Below are 20,040 nucleotides of genomic sequence, written 5' to 3'. Positions count from 1 at the left end.
TGGGGTTCAGCTCCGGATGGGTGCCCTGTCCAGCCCTCCCCTACGCTGCAGTGGGCTGGGGCTGAATAATGCTAGAATTAGGGATTCTTTTTGATCCCTTCGCCATCGGTCAGGAGTTGTGCAGATAGATTTGGTGCTGGCCTAGGGCTGAGGGACTGATTTGATAACCTCTCAAGGATTTTCCTCTCTCCATTTTGCTATCCTTCTCTAATATACTGGGCTCAAGTTCATCCTCAAGATCAATTACATTTCACTGCAAATACTGAATTCTTGGGAATCTTCTGAGTCATCTGCTGGAAGAGCCCAGGTTTGTGCAGCTCCTCTGCAGTTCAGCTAGATAATATGCATATGAGGATATCGCATCAAAGGGAAGAAAAGCCCATAAAAGCAAGTCAACTGACTTACTAACAACCTCTCTCTGGTTATAAAAACTTGGCTGCAAGGACACCCTACTGTATTTTCAGATTCCCAGACCTCAGCTGCTATGCTAGCAGCATTAGCCTGTCCCTTCTAATACTTCACAATAGAAAAAAGAGACAAAAATGTTGGACATTATTTTGAGCTTTGCAGTCTCAGCAGACAAAGATTTTTGACTCTATGACTTTTTCCCAATAAAACCATCCTACTGATTCTGGTTCTTCAGCACCTTGGAATTCACGCAGGGTATTCATCACCTGAGCACAGAGATTTCAGAACGATACTGAGGGAAGATTCCCTGCCTCCATCCGATTATGGTTTTTATATGTAGGTTGCACTGGGACAAATAAGCATGCCAGGTGCCAGGGAGAGAAAAATGAGGCTGCTCAACTGTTCAGCCCTTAATTCATTCCCATGATTGCCTGAAAACCTCATTGACCTATTCCACCTGATTCACGCTTTTTGCATTGTATGTGCTAAAGAGAGAAACACAAAGATATAGTTGTCAACAGCTGTCAACTTCCTTTTGCCTGCTGGCAGAGAAAAAGCTGATAAACTGCTTTTGGATGCAGTTAATTTAGTAAATTAGGACGTGGTATGTCTTTGTCTAAACTTTCAGAAGTACTTGGGCTGCACGGATGTTTGGTTGTTGGGCTGTTCAATCAACCCAATTTTTATTGAGTGTTCAGCTCATACTTCTAAAAAATCAAATTGTTATGTATCCAAAACTGGGCATGCAGAAATGGAAATGCTTCAGTCGCACAGCAGCTTTCTGAATATTGTGAAGATCCATTTAGACCATACTGAGAGAAGCAAATATGATTACATCTAACCTTCTAGAGGAGACAGGAGTTTACCCAGCAGAAAGGAGTTTAATTCTGCTGCTGACTTCACTCAGACCAAGACTTCAACCACATTCCAGCTTTGCGAAGAAAGTATTGAACACGCACCCCCGTCCCCAAAACCAGAAAGCTGAACTTTTCCTTGATTGAGTCAAAAAAGGGAATCAGCCAGTAAGTCAATGGTAATAGACTTATACCCTGAACTCAGTGTAAGGTTTAATTTGAAACTAAATTCAGAGACAGTCTTTGAGGAGCAAAAGCAGACGTATCACAGCCAAGTCTCTAAACTGATGGATACATTCTTATAATAATGTAACATTTTGACCCAGCTTGCCAGGAAAAATGGTACCTGCATGAACTGCATGACCCTTCTCAGTCATTCACCACAAGAGCAGATGGAGAACATCGTTCAGCCCTGTAGCTCAGGGGGAAATTGTTGGCTTCTCTGGTTTGAGTCTTCCAGCATTCAGCAAAAGGTAGTTGAGGTCACTCATCATACCTCTGAATGGAGAGGAAGGTTTGAGGATTGGAGAAGAGAAAACTAAGGGCAGGGTGTAATTTACCTGTGGATGGGGGATAGAGAGAAGACCGGCATCTTCTCAAAGGTGCACAGTGAAAGGATAAGAGACATGTAAGTGAGAAGCTGAATTTCTGAGAGGATCTAAAGAAAGATTTCTTCACCAGGAGGGTGGAACAGCACATGAAGAGGTTGCCCAGAAAGGTTGTTGGAGATGCTCAAAACTCGACTGGATACAGCCCAGAGAAACCTGACCTAGACTGAAGCTTGGAGCAGCGTGTTGAACTAGGGACGCTTCAGAAGTCCCTTCAAACACAGTTACCTTGTCATGGACAACCTGATAACCATGAGGCTAACCAGAAAGTAATGAATGTTAATAGCACTGAAAACAAAATTTCACATGAATGAATTCACGTAAGGCCCATCATAGTAATTTTTAAAATCTTATTAAGTTGCTATTGCATTGCAATGTACTTTTTGGCTGATTAGCTGAGGAAACAACTCATTTATAATGGAAAAGGAATCACAGTGAAGTCCACATCATTGTAGTCTGATGACACCGGTGTTCATGCAGCTCTATTTTTAGAGAGAAACGAGAAATAACTGAAAGTTGGAGGGGAGAGCTCTCCTTTAAGGCAGCATTTCCTAATTCCCCAGTCCATTCATGAATTCGAAGCCACATTTCCAGCTGGATCCCTGGGCTCATGGCTCCTATTGCCCTAAGGGCACCAGGGAGTCACAGCCTCTTCTTCCACTGACAGCCTCTTAAGAGGCTCATCATCTCCTCTGATGTTCATGATCAGACCACCCAGCCTGTTTCTGACAGCTGACGTTACTGCTCCCACAGAAAATCCAGGTTAAGAAAGGCTGAGTGCATATCACAATAACGCCAGCAACAAGAGGTCAAAAATCACGAAGTTTCTGAATGAGTAAGCTCTGCTTCAGCTGGAAAGCTTTTCAGCTTTTCATGGCAAGATTAAGGTCAGAAGTTTCCTCTTTCTGAGAAAAAGCGTGTCCCTTCCTGACGCCTCCCCCTCCCAATTTCTGCATCCTGATATGATTCTAAGGTCCATGATTTTAAGGTTTACTTTGTCGTGTAACTACTTTGATTAGTAGCTTTATCACCATCTCATATCCAGCATGAGTCTCTTTTACAAGAATAAGCTGACAACAACATGATTTCAGTGACATCTGTCCGGGATGCGGCAGTTAGTGGGGCTGCAATAACAAGAATTGGTAGGATGAACTACGGTATGGAGCTTCGCAAAGCTAGAAATTACTTTTATTTATATTAATGCATTCTAGAAGGCTTCGATGATTTTATTTAATTTCATTGCTAATTTTCATTTTTATTTTCATATTCTTTCTAAACTGAATTTTGGGGTTTTTTGTCTATAGAGAATGCTGCAGACGGCAAAAGTATTCCATTATTTCCCTCAAAAAATCATTCCATTATTTTGCTGTGTTCTGGCACTTGCCATCTGATACCGCTTTGCCTCTCAATCTCTGCCTATTCCTTGTGGCATAAAGCTTCTGTCACCAGAGACTTCAGAAAAATAACAACACATACTTAAGAAAAATTCCTCATATGGGCCGTTTCTGGGAGAGATGTGTGTGCATGTTGAGGGAATCATCTTCCAGCAAGCATTCCTCTCCACACATAATGCGATGCCAGCCTGTATGCCTCCCCTCTAACTGCTGAATCACCCCGGATTTTCTTCTCTTTGACAAATGTCACGGCCATTTTTCCAAATGACCGATCATATAATATCACTATAGGGCTAACTCGTAGTCTTTCAACTCAGAAAGCTCTGTCTTGTTTAGGCTTTTTCAAATCTAAATTCCTCTTACAAAATGGGAATTATAATTTGTAAAAATATTTTGCCCATCAGTATTTTGGGCCCGATGGGCGAAACTAGAAGAAATACAATAAGAGATAGAATGACCCTCCCAATCCAAATGTTCTTATTTGAAGCAGAATATTTATTTTGTACAAGTGCAGATAAAAATGCTAATTGCAATATCTGACAATCTCACTTAGATCATATCTAGCTTCTTAAATACACGACTGCTGGCTTGTATTGGTTTTGCACTTAGAAAAAAGGTCTGGTAGGAATCCACTTGCTCTTTCTGTAATGTTTGAAGCAAGCCTCTGGTACGCACAGCTCTCAGTCTTGACTAATTTAACCGATTGTTTCAGGTTACCCACTCAGATGGGCAATCTCAGATTCCTTGACATATTCCTCACTTTGCATGTAAATAGCTCTGAATTATCATGCCATGCCAGCGGGAAAGGCATGTGAGATTGAAGGAATACCAAATGCCTCCATGACGCCAGTACAAGGCAACATAAAATAGGATGAGAACTTGACAAAGCACTTTCCTCAAATAAAACCATGCACAACCAGTTAGCAAAAAGTCCTCCGAATTTAGCAAGCTCAATTAGCAATGTCTATTGGCTTTTAATTGTTCCAAGAGTCTCTGGCCACAGCGTGCATCTCACTTGCTCAAGCCCAGGCCAGCAGCCGTAGTTTTCAAGCAATGTCCCGGGGAAAAATTTTGAGCGGGGCGCAGTGGAGCCAGGTCACAGTGTCTGGAGAGGGACTCGGGCACCCGGTCCTGGGTCTGCGCTCCTGGGAGCTGCTCAGAGTTCAGCCCACGTATCTGTTGTAAGCTGCTCCTTAATGTATGGTGAAAGAGAGATGCTATAAAGCTGCATTACAAAACCTCAGCCTGCACTTTCACATGTCTGAGGATTCATTCTGTGTGCAGGGACAGCAGCTGTGTGGTTGTCAGGGGTACCGCTGTGGGTCTGATACAAAAGATGGGGTGCCACAACCCGAGCTTCCTCAGAAAAACTGTGCATGCTTTTTTCTGAGTATTTTCCAAGACTAAAATTAAAATAGTTTAGGCTATTTAGACTTCTTGTGCTTGAGTATATACATATATATACACACACACACACACACACACACATATATATATATATATATATACACATGAGTAGATGCAAACTCTCCTAGACAACGGGTATTTGCAAGCTGTGCCCAGTTCCTTGACATTAGATCACAGCTGGCTTTTCAAACACAGCCTCATGGAAAACACAGTCCTTGCAGAAACCAAAAGCTTAGGTCTTTTTTTTCTAATTGACTAGACATTACCAAGGAATACTGCAGCTTTTTACAAGTACTGACTGACAGATAAAGCAACTTGGACAGGAATCTTCTCTTTTCAAGCGTATGAAATCATTACATTGAGCTTTGGGTAGCAAATCAAACAGAAATCTTGCATTTTTGTGCCTTAAACCAGAATAAAGACAAACATTTGACATAAGACAAACCCAATTTCATTTCAGTATTGAAGGTTTTGCTGGAAGAAACTTTTTGAGTATGACAGTAAATACAAAGGCTCTGAGGATAAGCAACAGTCCAAAGCATTTGGCTAAACCAGTGAAATTGCAAATATCTAATACATGACTCACTGGGAATTACCTCCATGAATGATGGATATCTCAGAGGCTCTTCTCCATTTGTAGAAGTGAATAGATGGGTTCCGCCGTTTTTTCTGTTTTCTTCTCGTTTTGCTTTGCTTCGGGAAATAGTAAGTCACAAACTTTTCAACAGCTTTATCTGATTCATCTATTGTAAGTACCAGAAAACAACAGACTTGACATTAGATCATGGCTGGCTTTTCAAACAGCCTCATGGAAAACACAGCCCTTGCAGAAACTAAAAGCTGATTTCACTTCTGGGCTGAGGAACCACCTCTGCATTAACAATCCTGGCCAGAGTACTTTAATCCAGCTGGGACACTTGCCTCTGAGAAACAGCAAAAAGCATGAGACGGGCTCAAAGATGGAATATACTGGTTATCTAGGAGAAGCTGACGTTGATGTCCAGATTTGCAGTGTGTTAAGTTTTGGTTGCAAGTCTGGGACAGAGTGGCTCACAGAAGAAACTGGGTTTAACATAGGAATGCACCTAATTATAGGCTATGCATGAGCCATGCAAGGCAAGAGGCTCTCCATCAGAGATCCATGTAATGTCAAATTTGCCATTAATCTGCTGTACTAAATCAAATTCACTGATTTCTCACATTTCGACTTACTTGGTGGGTAATTGAGAAACCCCTCAGCAATTTTCAGTGGCAAATGCTACAACATTCATTTTTTTGTTTGTTCCCTTCCTCATCCTGCCCTTGCCATGGTCTGTTCCCCGACAGCACATCTCTTGAACATCACTCTTCCAGGATGACTTCACAGCCCCAGCAGAAAAATGACTAACTTGTTCTGTGATGCGTATTTCTGGGATTATTACCCAGAGGTTTCTGATGCACCTCTGCACGTGGCAGCCATGCTCAAGGATGCCCCATGTCAAACATCCCTAATGTCGCTCCCAGCTGCAGTCCTGAGTCACTTTGCTCCTTGTGCACGGCACCTACCTATTTTCTTTTCCAATCGCCGTCACATTGAGTGAGCAGCCAAGCAAGCCGGTTGACAGAACAGGGAGGGAAGAGAAGCCTCCTAAATGGTACCTTGCTTAAGAGGCACGTCTGTGTCGATGACTTACTCTGAGTTCTCTGAACCCAATCTACGGGCCTGAGGACACCCATGTCCTTTCTTTCCTAAAAAAATTACAAACTGGGTGGCAAAGGCATGTGCATCACTACTTTCTTTTAAACTTGACTGTAGGAGATGCCGCTTTTCTTTCCCTCCCACATTTTTTCCTTTTGACTCTGGCCTTGTGGTTGGTGTGCCTAGCAAGAAGTCAGAAACGTGGGTTTATTTCCATTTCTACTTTTGAGGACTCAAACTCGTGTTTCCCCTAATGGCCTGTTCCGCAACATGCTTGGGGCGTTGTAGCTGCCTCATGACAGCTGTATAATCAGAGAGACAGGGACGTACCCACATCTTTCACCTCCAGAGGAGTGACCTACCTGTTGGGTTAGAGAGTCATGAACGAGTAGCTCGGAGTCACGTGCGGATCCTGCCTTGCTGTGCCCATGTCCCCCTCTCTCTGGCCCAGGGAATCACAGATCATTTCTGTATAAACCTCATGAGAAGGGAGGGACAAGCCTTCCCTGTGATTCCCACACACACCCAGTCCTGTTAAGTCCCCGGTCTCGCCTACTGACTGAGGGGTTAGGCAGCGGAGAAAGAAGTTGTCGCATCCCTCCAGGCAAAGGAGAGGGAAACGAACCTTCTCTTTTCCAGCACCCTTGGTGAGAGCTCCAACCTCTGGATAACAAAGGTGGCTCCAACAGCACTGCCTCTGGACATATTTTAAAAGAAACGGGTGGTTATTAGTGCATTTTGTGCAGGGCCTGAGCTGAGTGTGCAACTGGTTGGCAAGCTGACTAGACAGACGGAGGCCGTCCTCGCAACAGCTGGAGGAACACCTCACCTGTGGATCCCAGCAGCCATGAGACATCCCTTCCCTCCTGAGCCACATACTCGCCCCGTGAGCCTGGCAATGCCTCCAAGCAGAACTTAGCATCTCATGAGCTCAAAGGTCAGGAACGCAACCGCCACCAGTAGACACGTCAAGCGCAATATATTTTATTGATTTCATTTCCAAGAAAGTTAAAAACCAGACTGCAGAAGAAATGCATCGCATAATCTCTACAATTTATCAACAACAATCACAGTGGTTTTGCAGCCCTTCCTTTTGACTTGTGTATAATTTTGACAAAAGGGTGGCTCAAAATTTTGACCATAGTATGAAGGATGCCATTGAAAGTATATAAATCATAAACTGCATCTGAATTAGCTTAGTCATATCAGAGAACACAATGTTCAGAGGCTTCTCCTAAAAATGCTGATTTCTGTTCTGTGATTTCAGCCTCCTGGCTGTCATTAGACGTTGTAATAATCACCATTTTTGCCTTGAGATTTGAGAAGGAGTTAAGTCCCACAGAAAATGGAATGTGTCTGAATAATTCATTGTAAGGAAATACGGACTTAGTTTTCAAATATATGGAAGACTTTCTACATACAGCACTCCAAAAATACTGTATTAAGTACATTTCTCATCCATATAAGGTAAACATATATCTGCAATTAGTCCAAAGATTTAATTTTGCAGCAATGGGATTACTCAGATGAAAGAGCCTGCATTCATATGAAATGGCCTTTTTCCTACATATGCTGAAGATTGAGAAGATACCCCTTATAGAACGTATGATATTTCTATGTAATACATAGAGTATTTCAAAGTGTTTATGCCCTTTTTGTTCCTGCAGTACCTGGGTTTGCATTATGCTAAGTTTCTTCTTTATTTGATTTTTTTTTCACATATGGGAGGGATGTTCTTTCTACAGACTTACAGCACATGTCATTTAAAAGTGCTTCTTCCTACTTCAAGATTTTCCACAGAGTATTAGGACTGAGAAGAATTAGTCTTCATTGATAGGAAGACATATCAATACTGGCGGGAACACTCCACTTACTAGAAGGGAAATATTATCCTTCGTTGAGATGAAAGATTCCTTATGTCTCTTCCATCAATCTGAAGCATTGTGACATTTCCTATCAGCGTAGCACAAGGATGTTCCTTCTGGGAAATGCAAAGAATATACTAATGAGTATGTTCATACATCAGAAAAAATCTTTTTTTTTCCCCCTGTAAAATGACAAGATTATTCTTGATGTAATATTACTAAGCCACAGTGGAGAGAAAGTGTAATTGACTGTAAATAATAGGTCAAAATGACCAAGCATGACATTTTTAAAGTTCAAATCCCCTCATCCTTAGTTATCATACATTGCATTAAGGCTGCTCACAAACAGTATTTGTCAAGCCACTGTGTACCAAAGGGACTTATTTTGTAGTAAATCCAATAACAAGTGAAACAGAGCTTGCTGAGGTTTGCTTTCAATTTCCTTTTCTAACTTCTGTGCCATTTTAAACAAATGACATACTGGTGAGGTGAAGAGGACAGAGCAAAGCACCGGAGATCACCTGAAGGTCAGCATACAGCAGGTCTCTTCATATTAAATTTGCCAGAGCTTCCCTGGCTTTCTACCCAACAAAACAATGTTCTGCATAACAGAAAGGCAAAGAGTGAAACAGTTAAGAGATTTAGATACCAGGAAACTGCTTTTCAAGGTTCCAAAAAGCCTGCTCATTACAACATCAGATAATTGACTATTAGACAGATAAAGCCCCTGCTTTTCAAAGCAGACATCAAGGAGCAGTGCTTGGGCTCTGAAGTGGAAGACACAACTCTCAAAAGTGATCCTCAGTTTACATACATATGAAACACCTCTCTCTTTCCATGTATTTTACGGCAGGTTGTAAGAAACAGATAATGTCTCTTCTCATTTCCATTACAAAGCTCTGCTGAGAGACTAATAAGAGTCTGTTCCAGCTGAAGGGAGTAAAACCAGTTCTTCAAAAGAACAAAAAAAAAAAAAAAAAAGAAAGAAGAAACCAGTTCAAAAAAAAGAAAGAAAAGAAGACCATCTTTGAGTTCTGATTGGCACACTGGGCGATGCGCTTGCCCCTGCCCACTGTAGGCCGCTCTGTGGTAGCCGCTCCCTGAGTGTTTGGCCAATTCTTTCGCAAAGCCGCCTGCTCCCCTCCAGGGATATACTCAAACAACTCAAGGATTGCTTCAGCCAGAAGCACTTTCACACAGTTTGAGCCAAAATTGTCCTAAGGAAGACCTAAATCATGCTGGATGTGTGTTCTGGCGGTGCTGTTAACGGGGTCAAATTTCACTTCCCAAATGGCAATAGAGAGGCCAATCTAGGCGAATTTCCTCTTCCAGAAGGACTTCCCGGAAGCATGAAATTGCCCCGTGGCTGGCTGGACACATGTTGGGGGTCATAAAACACCTGGCCTCAATGTGTTCAGTCTTGCATTACATTGACTTTCCATGTGGGATTTTTTTGCTGTGTGGCTTGTTTATTTATTTTTTTAATTTCCACAATAACTGATATTTCGGACTAAGTCCTAGGATTCAGACAGTTGCTCCCAGAAATCAGAAAGCATGAGTCATATTTAGGAGAGTAAAGAACTCAAAAGCCTTCTAAGGAAGGGCAGTATCAAATGCACAAAGAGTAAGAAAAAAGAATACTTTGACCTGTTCAGGATGGAGAAGCATCCAAATTTTCAAGAGTTCCCTTAAGTGGCCATTAGAGACTGCTGAGGATGAACAAAGTTTGTACAGAAAACATGACTGTAGCAGAAAAACCTCTAATTAGAAAAAATGTGTCAACATCCACAAAGACGTAAGGAAACAAGTGTGTGGGAGGTCATCGCATAAAATAAATCAGATGGAAAAGCAGCAAATGGGAACGAGAGAAAGAAGTCGAGAACAAATGGATGAAATTGCTTCTCAGGGAATGTGTTTTGCAGACGGCATACTGAATCTTCTTCATTGATCTTTGTGCCTTTCTGGCACCTTCACACACCACTTCCGAAGAGGGAGACACAGATTTCCCAATAACAGCTCCCTCTTCTCCGGTGCTTTCAGACTGTCTACACATCACCCTCAGTATCATTTTTGAAAAGCTGAATCGACTGCTACTCTCATGCCATTCTCCCACTGTTTCCCTTCCCACTCATGTTGTTTCTATAATGTGTCCTGCATCCTCTCTCCCACTGTGGTTTTAACAAAGCAACATAAGGAAGTAGCGTGTTGTTGTGTTTACTTTCCTTCATTGAGATGTGGGTTTCTGACAACGATGTTGGGCTTGGTTTGGGAGTCATGCACCAGTAAAACTTGATCAAACCTGTTGCATCCTGAAGCAATTGAGCAAAATAGAGTTATGGCTGCTGTAACCTAAATCACAAGCAAAAACATGTAGGTGAGCTGTAATTATCAAGTGTTCTACCATCTGATAACGTTTACAGCAAACAGAAAATTAAAAGACTTAAATCAGAAGCAAATGAGTGGAAGGTTTTTCTTCTTTTTGAATGACTACTGACTTTTCCCTGGAGTTGCACATAAATCTCATCTCCACCAGAGAATCTATCCTGAACATTTTTCTTCACTGGATGTCGGGGGCTGAATTTCTGTATTCTCCTTCAGCACTGGAAGTACTTGAGACCCAACCGATAAAATATCTGGAAAGGATGAGCGCAAGGGCTGGTTCATCAGGTATATGCCGAAGTTTGTCTGAAAAAAGAAAAATATTTATTGAAATGTAACCCATGTTAAAGTAATCAGATCTATAGAGGATCTCACAACCCAGATTTGTTTAGAAAAACAATATTGCTTTAAGAATAAGGAGGTATGTGCTATCTCCATGTAATTAAGAACATTTTTAACTAATTAACTATAATAGACTGGTAAACAAAAGCTAACCCCGTGCTATTAATGAAGAATATCTTAAGTAAGTGGATAAATAACGTAGTATTTCATCACGAGTTCCATAGTATCATATATGTAATTTACACTCCCTCACATTCTTCTCATTTAATGACAGTTCTGGCTTCTTGACAAATACAGTTAATGCATATCACAAATAAAGGCTAAGCAGCACGAGAATGCATGTATGTTCAAACAGAGAGGAAAAGTCTTGCATCTTCTAGCATGAATTATTCGCTTTGTTAACAGAACTTCATTCTGCCTAGCCTTTGTGAATTTCCCTTCATTTGTTTTTATGAATATTTTAGTATATTTTACAGAAAATATTCAGAAAGTTTGTTTTATTAGGACTACCGCTTGTTATCTGTCATTACCTGTGAAGCCATCCTACATAAATATTTGAAATACTTAGACACGTGTCCTTGTGATACTGAATAATAAAGAAAAGGGGAACAGAATAACCGCTTCACCCACTGACCATACAGCCCTTGCAGGCACCGAAAACCTGATCGGAGTGTCTGCATTCTTATGTGTGGTCTTAATCTTAAGCACGCTGAATGTTACAGCGGTAGCTGTGAACAGCTGGCTGTGATCTGGAAATGTCACAGCAAGAAGCTGGTGTGTGGTTTTGTGGTTTTGTTTTCCAACAGTGGAGAATTTAGAAATGCTCAAGAAACAGATTTGCAACCTCACGATAATATTTTCCGAATGATTAGATAATAGATAAAGCAGTATCTAAAGTAAGAAAGGAATGCCAAAGACCATGTTCAATTGATAATTGATCTGCAGACTTCAGAATATCTTTGTTCTACAAACTGAGGACCTTGGAAACACAATACTAATTTTTTTGGGTTTTTTTACAGGTTTCAGTAAAAAGAATTTTGTTTTGGTAGGCTACAGCCAAAGTGTACCAGTCACTCTAAAGTGTAACGTAAATAAATAAGCAAATTAATTTGGTATTTCTGAAAAAATACCTTTTTAAACCCAAACTCTACTCTCCTTCTCCATTTCCTGATTACATTTACTGCCATTGCTCAGATCGATGATCCTGAAATTGAGGGAATTACATACACAGCAGATACAGTTTAGAAAAATATAATAGGTAAAAGGAATTGCCTGAAACACCTGAAAAAAAATTTAAAAATAGTGTTAGCTGACTTTAAAGGAGCATATTTCACAGACTAAATATGAAGGCAGTATGTTTTCTCCTGTTCTTGCACCGTATAATTAAATAAAGATACTGTAATGAGGTAACATGAAACGGCTTTTAGTCCTCAAAGAATTAACAAGAGGTGAGGCTGCGACCTTAATCCCAAGAGTAAGAGAGATGCTGTAAAGCAGAAATCTATCCAAACAGGGCCTCAGACTCCAAATTTGGGTCTTTCCGTTTCTTTTGTAATCCTAAATGTTAAAAAAAAATAGCTCCCAAGTGGAAGTTTTTTTGGCCACTTCTCCTATTCCTTCATCTCACTGGCATTTCACATACATGGGGTATGTGTTGCACCTGATCAGGCCTGTCCTGATGCTTTTTGGCTACCTGTGACCGAAACGATGCCAACGCTGGTGGACATGGGGTAGATCCTTACGGTCAGTGTTCTAGTATTTAATGCTGAGCAACGACTGCAGCACGGTAAGATCCCAATCCTCTAGCATGGTGACTGCGTTGGATCAACCATGATGCTAAAATGATAAGTTAGTAACCGTTGCATTTAAAATATGAAAGTACACGGTATTATTTTTCTGTTCTTGCTTTTCTCTTATTTGTTGACAAGCTGTGGTTTCTCTGTTGGTATAAATGATGTGGTTTTCAGCCTCGTGGTTAATAACCTGGACTTACTTCCTATACCCGAGTGCAAAAATGACAGTTGCCATAATTTTGTTGTTTTAAAAAATCAGGCAATCATAAAAAAAACCCTGTAAAATGAACATTAGTCCATGCTACACCACATTTCACACAGGAAGGAATTTTATAGCTCACCTGTGTAAATGAACTTATTTGATACATGAGAAGTTTTTATTTATATTTATTGTATTGACATCTTGATTTATCTTAAATCGAGACTAAAATAAACCTGGGCACATTGTTCACTGTGGAAAATTTAATTTATCAATTTTTCTATTGTTGTGAATCATTTAGCAAGATTTTTTTTTTCTTAAAGCATTTTAAACCATTCAGAATTATTTAAGAAAAGGCATGTGTGAATACATGTTGCCTTCAGGAGTTCTCAAATACTGTTTTAATACTGGTCCTTAGTATTTCCCTGCTCTGATTGGGCATCTAAATTCTCACAGTACTTTTTTCAGTGCTGAGACTGGGTGATGCCTAAGGAGTTTTCAAGGTGATGGTACACTGATGGTATACCTTCTTGGAATTGCTCACCTCTCTCTTTTGTGAACATTATTAAGACCAAAATTTAGCTTGTGATTACCCGAAGCGGATTTAATATCTTTTAAGTAAATTTCCTCATTTTTTCAACAATTGCAAATATTGACTCAACAAATACTGATAATAATAGCAAGCAACCACAAAAGCTGTGCATCCTGCCGTTTCAGCTCTGTTTTAAGAGAAAGATAAAATGTAGAAATTGGCCCTTCTCACATTTCACTGTTGAAAAATGAGGCTTTCAGAGGCAGAGATTACAGCCTGCAGAGCTATTACAATGAACCGCATAATCTCTCTCTGCTGTTGCTACCTTTTCCTGACTTCAAGGGCATTTTATTCTACATATAAGCTTCCCAGAGCACACCAAGAACTGGGCAGGGAGTGCTGGACTGTGAGTTCTGTGGCTTTAACTGCCCAGTCTTCTGATGGCAGTAGGGGCTCTTCCCATCACTCTTGAACTTCACAGGGGCAAAAAATGTAAAGCTTCTTGATTAGTAAAAAGCACAACACTTCACTGCTGGGAGAAACAGATAAAACATACTTATTCTTGCCAACAGTGAATCATACAATAGTCATCACACTCACTTAAAAGAGGAGCTATAAAATGCTGTCATTCTTGCATGTTGTTTCAAGTACATTTACTGGATCAACAGTAATAGGCGCTGCTTAGATATTCACCAGCAGAGAAATATCCTGGCTGCAGTGTCTCCTGTTGTAAGATAGAAACCTGAGGTGCTACATCTGACAAAGGCTGAGATGAGATGCCTTCCAGCCACAGCTCCCAAACAATCAGTTAATTCAGCCTAGCACTTAGTAGGGAAAATGCCCTGCTAGGATGTGTAACAAGCACATTAAGTGATACTGCATAATAAAACTTAGCTTTGGGTGGATGAGTTCTGGATTTTGCCCCTGGATGTAGCTCTCAGCTGCTTTCTCCCCATAGATAAATTTACCCGTTCACGTCTGCTCATTTTATTCATACAATAACATAACCTCCCTCCCATGAAAAAGTTTGGGAGATGCAATAATTTTTTTTAACATAAGGATGTTTTATTAGCTCTGGATTCACCAAAACTTACTAGTAAAGCCTTACAAAATTGGAGAGTGGAAGTACTTACTTTCAAAATGATGATTTTTTTTGAATTACAAAAAAGGGAAACTTTTGACTTTGTGTGAAAAAACCCCCACCTTGTTCTGTTGAAAATATCTGGGCAGCAGAATGTTGTCCTAAGAACTGATTTTCCTTTCCTCTACCTTAAATAAATGCATTTTCCACTTCACCATCAATGAGAAAAGAAAACGACATTGTTTCTGAGGTCTATTAATTACATCAATCACTGTTTGCAAATGTTCCAGATCTTTGGATGAAAAGCATTGCATAGTGTAAAGCCCTGCATTATTACAAAAATGCTGATAATGATACATCAGATAAGAGAAGTCATTTGCTATCCTTGCTAACGTTTCAGTAGGCAATCCAAAGGCAGGGCTTCTAATTCTGCAGGGAAAGAAGCTCTCCCAAGGCACAGTGAGACACATAAAGGAGGATCAACAGCCTGCAGGAAAAAAACACAAGCCTTTTAGTGTATGTGGGCATGTGCAAACATAATGGATTTCCCTTGATGTACCACTATCCGTACATTTATGCTGGGGCAGGCTGCTAATGCAATTCCCTTTGCTGCCTTGACAGCAAGTCCCAGCTCATAGCACTGCTGCAAATCTACCCATGGGGCTTCCGCTGCTGCTAGCATTAAACTGCATCTGCAAAACACAGAAGACAGGCAAGAATTCAATGTTCTCTCCTTCCCATCTATGTGTGTTTTGCATCAGGTGGTGACGCACGTGAAACAGCATGTGGCTATTTTTATGCTATTTGCTTAATGTAGTTATCTGGTCTTTCATAGCCTCCTGCAGTAACAGAGCGCGCTCTGTCACAGGAGAGCTCATTTTTCCTTTTCAGTCAAAAATTACAGAAGGAATCCTTAATGAGTGTTTCCTCAGAACTGATGGCAGCAGAGCTCAAGTTCTCTTTGTAGAGGTGCTTGCATTTTATTTCAAACAATGTGATAAAAGGTTTCATAAAAAGTAGTTGGCTAGGCTTCAGCACCTTGCTTTACATTTATCAGGGAACATGCAAATTGCTTGTGTGGCTAATTACAGTCGCTGGCTCTGACTTTCAGCTGCAATCCGTCTATGCAAAGCCTCAATCTTTCAACTTGGGGCATCAGGTTCTCAGAGTCTCAGAGGGATGGAGAAACATATGATTGCAGAAATAAATATCGAACCACCTCTTACAAGCCTTACTTTATTTAGCTCATTATTGAAGTTTATTGGCAGTGCTGTCATTTGGGCTACCAGTTTGATAAAGTTTGATATACCTTTCCAGGTTGGTGTTCTTGGAAAAACAAAACAAAATGGTAAATATTGACATCTGGCTCTCTTGTTAGGCATTGGGGATTTGCTATCCATTCATATGTGCAGTATCTTTAATGTTTTGGAAATCGAGCAACTACAAGAGCCTTTCAAAAATATCAGTTCCCCTTCTACTGGGAAATTAGCTTAAATCTTATTTTGCTGCATTTGGGGTTTTTTTGTAGTTCGAATCGCATTATTGACAGCTTGGAACAAACACTGCTAAATTCCTTCACTGAATCTGTATCTGATAAAAAAAGAAAATGAAGTTTATTAGATGACTCCTTACCAGAAAAGCGCATGCTAGAGACATGAGTCACCGAAGGATTAGCTCTGCAATTTAACACAGTCACATAAACTTGATGTTCTTTCTTTCTCCCCACTGTGAACTCCGTCAGGTTTGGGTCAATGTTTCCTGCTAGGTCTGCTTAGCACACTGAAGATGCCATAGTCCTCAGGTGCTACTCACCGATAACCAGCTGGTGACCACCACCCCACCGACGACTTGTAGGAGGGGTGGGCTCTGAGGTCTTTCAGACCAGTTCAGGCAAAACTACCAGTTCAAACTATCTCCTTCAGTTGTCAAGCTAACCCAGAGGACTTGGCCTTATGTGGAGCAGGGCATGCTCACAAGATCCCATCTGCCACCAGTGCTGAAGGCTGGGAAAAATAAAAAAGAGCTGAGGGCCTGGTTCTTTGCGGCACGAGTATCATTGCGCAGCTGAGGGAAGCAGCGCTCTCCCCTGCCGTGAATAGCAGCTCTGTGCTCTGCAGCGCCTCGCCTTGCCACGCGTCTTTTATCTGGTGCCAGGTTGTTCTCAAGAGGCTGGATTGCTCTCTTTGGCTTAGCTCTGTTCGAATGAGTTACTTGGTTCTAGGGGCGCTCGTATCAAGAAAATCTTTGCATTGCTGAGTTAATCGGGATGAAAGAGAAGCTCATCGTTGCTGCAGGAAACATGCAGAAGATGCTTTGCCTCTCCTGAGAATCTGTGCCACGGGTAAGGTTTTGTTGCCATTTGAGCAGGACCCTAAATACAGAGTGCATTCCCCGTACAGAGGATCCAAGTCATAATCCAGTAAAACTCACAGGGGTAGAGAAAGTCCTTTGCATGCCGCACCCCCTGTGGCAGCGGGGCAGCATCCTTGCCCAGAGTGCCAGCATGCACTAAAGTGTCCCAGATGTTCCAGCTGTGGCTCATCATTACCTGGAGAGGGCTCTGGTCCTTCAGCTACCCACCACGTCCCGGAGCTCATCTCACAAAGGCCCATGTGCTGTGGCCCATCTGGATGCCAGAGCCTGCTGTGCAACCCTAAGCCATCCCAGGTCAGCGGGAAGCTCTGCCTAGACAGGCAGCCCCTGCCTGCTCGCCTCTCCCCCTTCGCACTCCACACCAGGCGGCTGGCTCCGAGAGGGAGCCGGCGGAGCTGTTCACCAAGGATAACACTCACTGAAAACGTAGCTCTTTGTTTGCTTAATGAGTCACTGAGACCAATCGATTTATTATTTATTTTTTTTTCCCCCAAACAAAGAATGCATTATTTGGAACTTGTTTGTGCATTGTTTGGGTGAATAATTTTCAACCTATTTGTTATTGCTCTGCCTTTGTGTCGTGCCCAGTCTTCGGCGTTTGGCTGGTATTGGCGAGGCGTCTGAGCCCTGACTGACTAACAAACTATTACAACAGAAGCTTAACAAACAGGAAGCAATGAATTTACAGTAAGGACTTTCAGCTAAATAAACACCTATGAGGAGATTTGTGAAGCTTTTGGGATGCCAAACTGTCTAGCCATCGTCTGAGCACTCTCAATTCCAAGAATTAATGCAACCTTAGGGAGCAGAAGGACTCCAAATGTACACCTGCATTTCACACTTACTCTCCAGTCACTCGTTTAATCAATCAATTACTCTCCACTTTGACTATATTCACATCTTCTGTTTTCCTGCTAAGTAGTTTCTTGCAGTAAGAATAAAGTTTAGTCTTACAAGCGAACTGTGTTGTTTCAAACACTTTCTGATTTTTCTGCAGATTTCTCTTCTTGAATGACGTCAGTGCATCAGCTCATGTTTTTCCAGACCAAAATAAACACATCGTAAAGCAGTGCATACTGAATAAGAGCAAGCACAGTAAAAAATAATGCATGTTAACAGTCAATTTCTGTAAAAAAAACCCTGTGTTGAGCATTTGATGGAAATAAACCATGTTATATCTGGGTTGTAAGTGCATCCTCTTTTTACCGAAAAAACAAATGGTAACGATTAGCATAACAGCTTAATCGTGAATATTCTCTCAGAAGATATTTCCCTATGCATGCACTGAAAGCGCTACATCTTTCTATACAGCTATTTTGGAGCACTGTACTGACCTTTCTACCTCTGGCAGCAGAGAGAGACTGCAGAAATTCTTTGTTTCGTTCCGCAGACTGTTGATCAATGCAGATTATTTGACATCTGCTACATGGACCCACAACCTGAAATTTCAGTTAAAAAAGGTTCACAGCTGTATATTAAAGCAGTACAACACAGAACAGTACCAGCTTCTGAACATCATAATATCTTAAAAACATATCTTTCACATACTTTTCCCATGTTCCCACTTTTCCCATGCTTTAATTATGTAAGAGGTCAGGTCTGCTCACCTAATGTAGGTACATTTTCAAATGCTCTACTTGCAAAGGTCTCACTGATTTTTTAATTCACTTTTTCTTTTATTTTCTTTTTTTTTCAGGAAAACTTTCCCAGAGACAGAATGTGAGAAAGCAAATGCATTTACATATTTGTGTTTCCTGATGGCTTCACTTCATCTATGGGCTGGCAAGGCTGCTTGCCCAAAGGGGAACTGAATACAAAATAAAGCTAGTGCCCCAGGATTTAACCCAAGGAGGATTTTCTTGGAGTTAAAACTAACAGGGTTTGCATTGTTTCAGTGCAGCTGAAATACACAATATGCCTCATTCTTTCTCACAGGCACAGTACTTGTAGATAATCAGAATGCAAGATGTGAATTTTCATAATTCTATATGAGCAGAAGGAATAATGAGAACCTCTGCTGTAACATCACACAGAGCATGGTTCTTAAACTTAATTCTTGTTTGAACTAGGGTGTATTTTTAGGGAGAAAAAAACCTGCAATTAATTTCTTCTTACCTTTTAAAGCATTAAAATTGAGAAGGAAGACGTATTCCAGTTTCCCTTAATACTGCAACCTCTACTTTAGCAAAGCTGTACATTACAGAAACTAACGTCTTAACAGTATCTCAATATACACATTCTACTTTTGTAAAATGTGTCATAAATTTCAAATAGGGCAAATAATTAAACCTGGCACTGCAAACATTTTTATGTGCTGATCTAAAGTGCTGTTTCAGTTCTTTGAGGTACGTCTAGAACTGCTTGTACAACTCTTCAGTGTAATCATCAAAACCATACATTTGGCTCAGCTTTTTCAGACGACGATTTTCCACAGCTTCAATATTTTATTAAAAGAACAAGAAAACAAGACAGAGATGGAGACATTTTTCCCTGCTTTGCTTTGTTCAACAGCTTCCCCTACCATTTTCCTGGCATCAAGTACCATTAACATAATTTCTACTGTTACTACATCAGTATCTGAATAAAGTACCTAACAGAAACTGGAAAAGACAATGCAAGTTGCATAAGGCTTTCTATTTTCAGCTTGCATTCCTAAAGTATTTCAATGCCAGAAACAGGAATACCTTTTTATTCTGTAGTTTTACAGTGTCTTCCACAACAGGATCCTGAGCTGAGATACCTAGTGCAACTCCAGCCTCCAACAAGCTATACACCAAGGATTTTGTCCTCATCTGCTACCTAAAGAAATTTTCCCTCAATTTTCTGTATTCATATTACATCTTACTCATCAAAGTACATATAAGAAGAGAGCAAATAAGTCATAATTTCCACCCTTACTGAAAAAATGGCCTCTCCATTTCTTACAGTACACTGACCAGAAAGAAATAGGACAATCCAAGGTTATATTTGGACTATTACGCTTAACAGCAACCAGTAGTCTCTTGTGACATGCTGGCTAAATATTTGCTGCAAACTGCCTCAAAACAGTGACTATTTTTCCACTCGGTTGGACAGAGGTGGGAAATTTTATGAATTATGAAATTAAAAAAAAAAAGGTGTTGAGAAA

General features: G+C 40.8%; 1 protein-coding gene across 1 annotated transcript in view; it reads right to left on the bottom strand.

Moving 5' to 3' along the window:
* Positions 1-10,752: 10,752 nt before the first annotated feature.
* The window catches only part of MOCOS (molybdenum cofactor sulfurase), a 197,998-nt gene continuing 188,710 nt past the window's right edge, over positions 10,753-20,040 (bottom strand). The window contains exons 14-15 of the mRNA XM_009639948.1: positions 18,248-18,352; positions 10,753-10,899 (exon numbers count right to left, since the gene is read on the bottom strand). Coding sequence (XP_009638243.1) covers positions 10,753-10,899; positions 18,248-18,352 — 252 coding nt within the window. The remainder of the gene's footprint in view (positions 10,900-18,247; positions 18,353-20,040) is intronic.

Source organism: Egretta garzetta, unplaced genomic scaffold (genome assembly GCF_000687185.1).
Source record: "Egretta garzetta isolate BGI_Z169 unplaced genomic scaffold, ASM68718v1 scaffold405, whole genome shotgun sequence".
NCBI classification, from domain to species: Eukaryota; Metazoa; Chordata; class Aves; order Pelecaniformes; family Ardeidae; genus Egretta; species Egretta garzetta.
The sequence above is the reverse complement of the archived record's forward strand: the minus strand, read 5'-3'. Positions and strand labels throughout refer to the sequence as shown.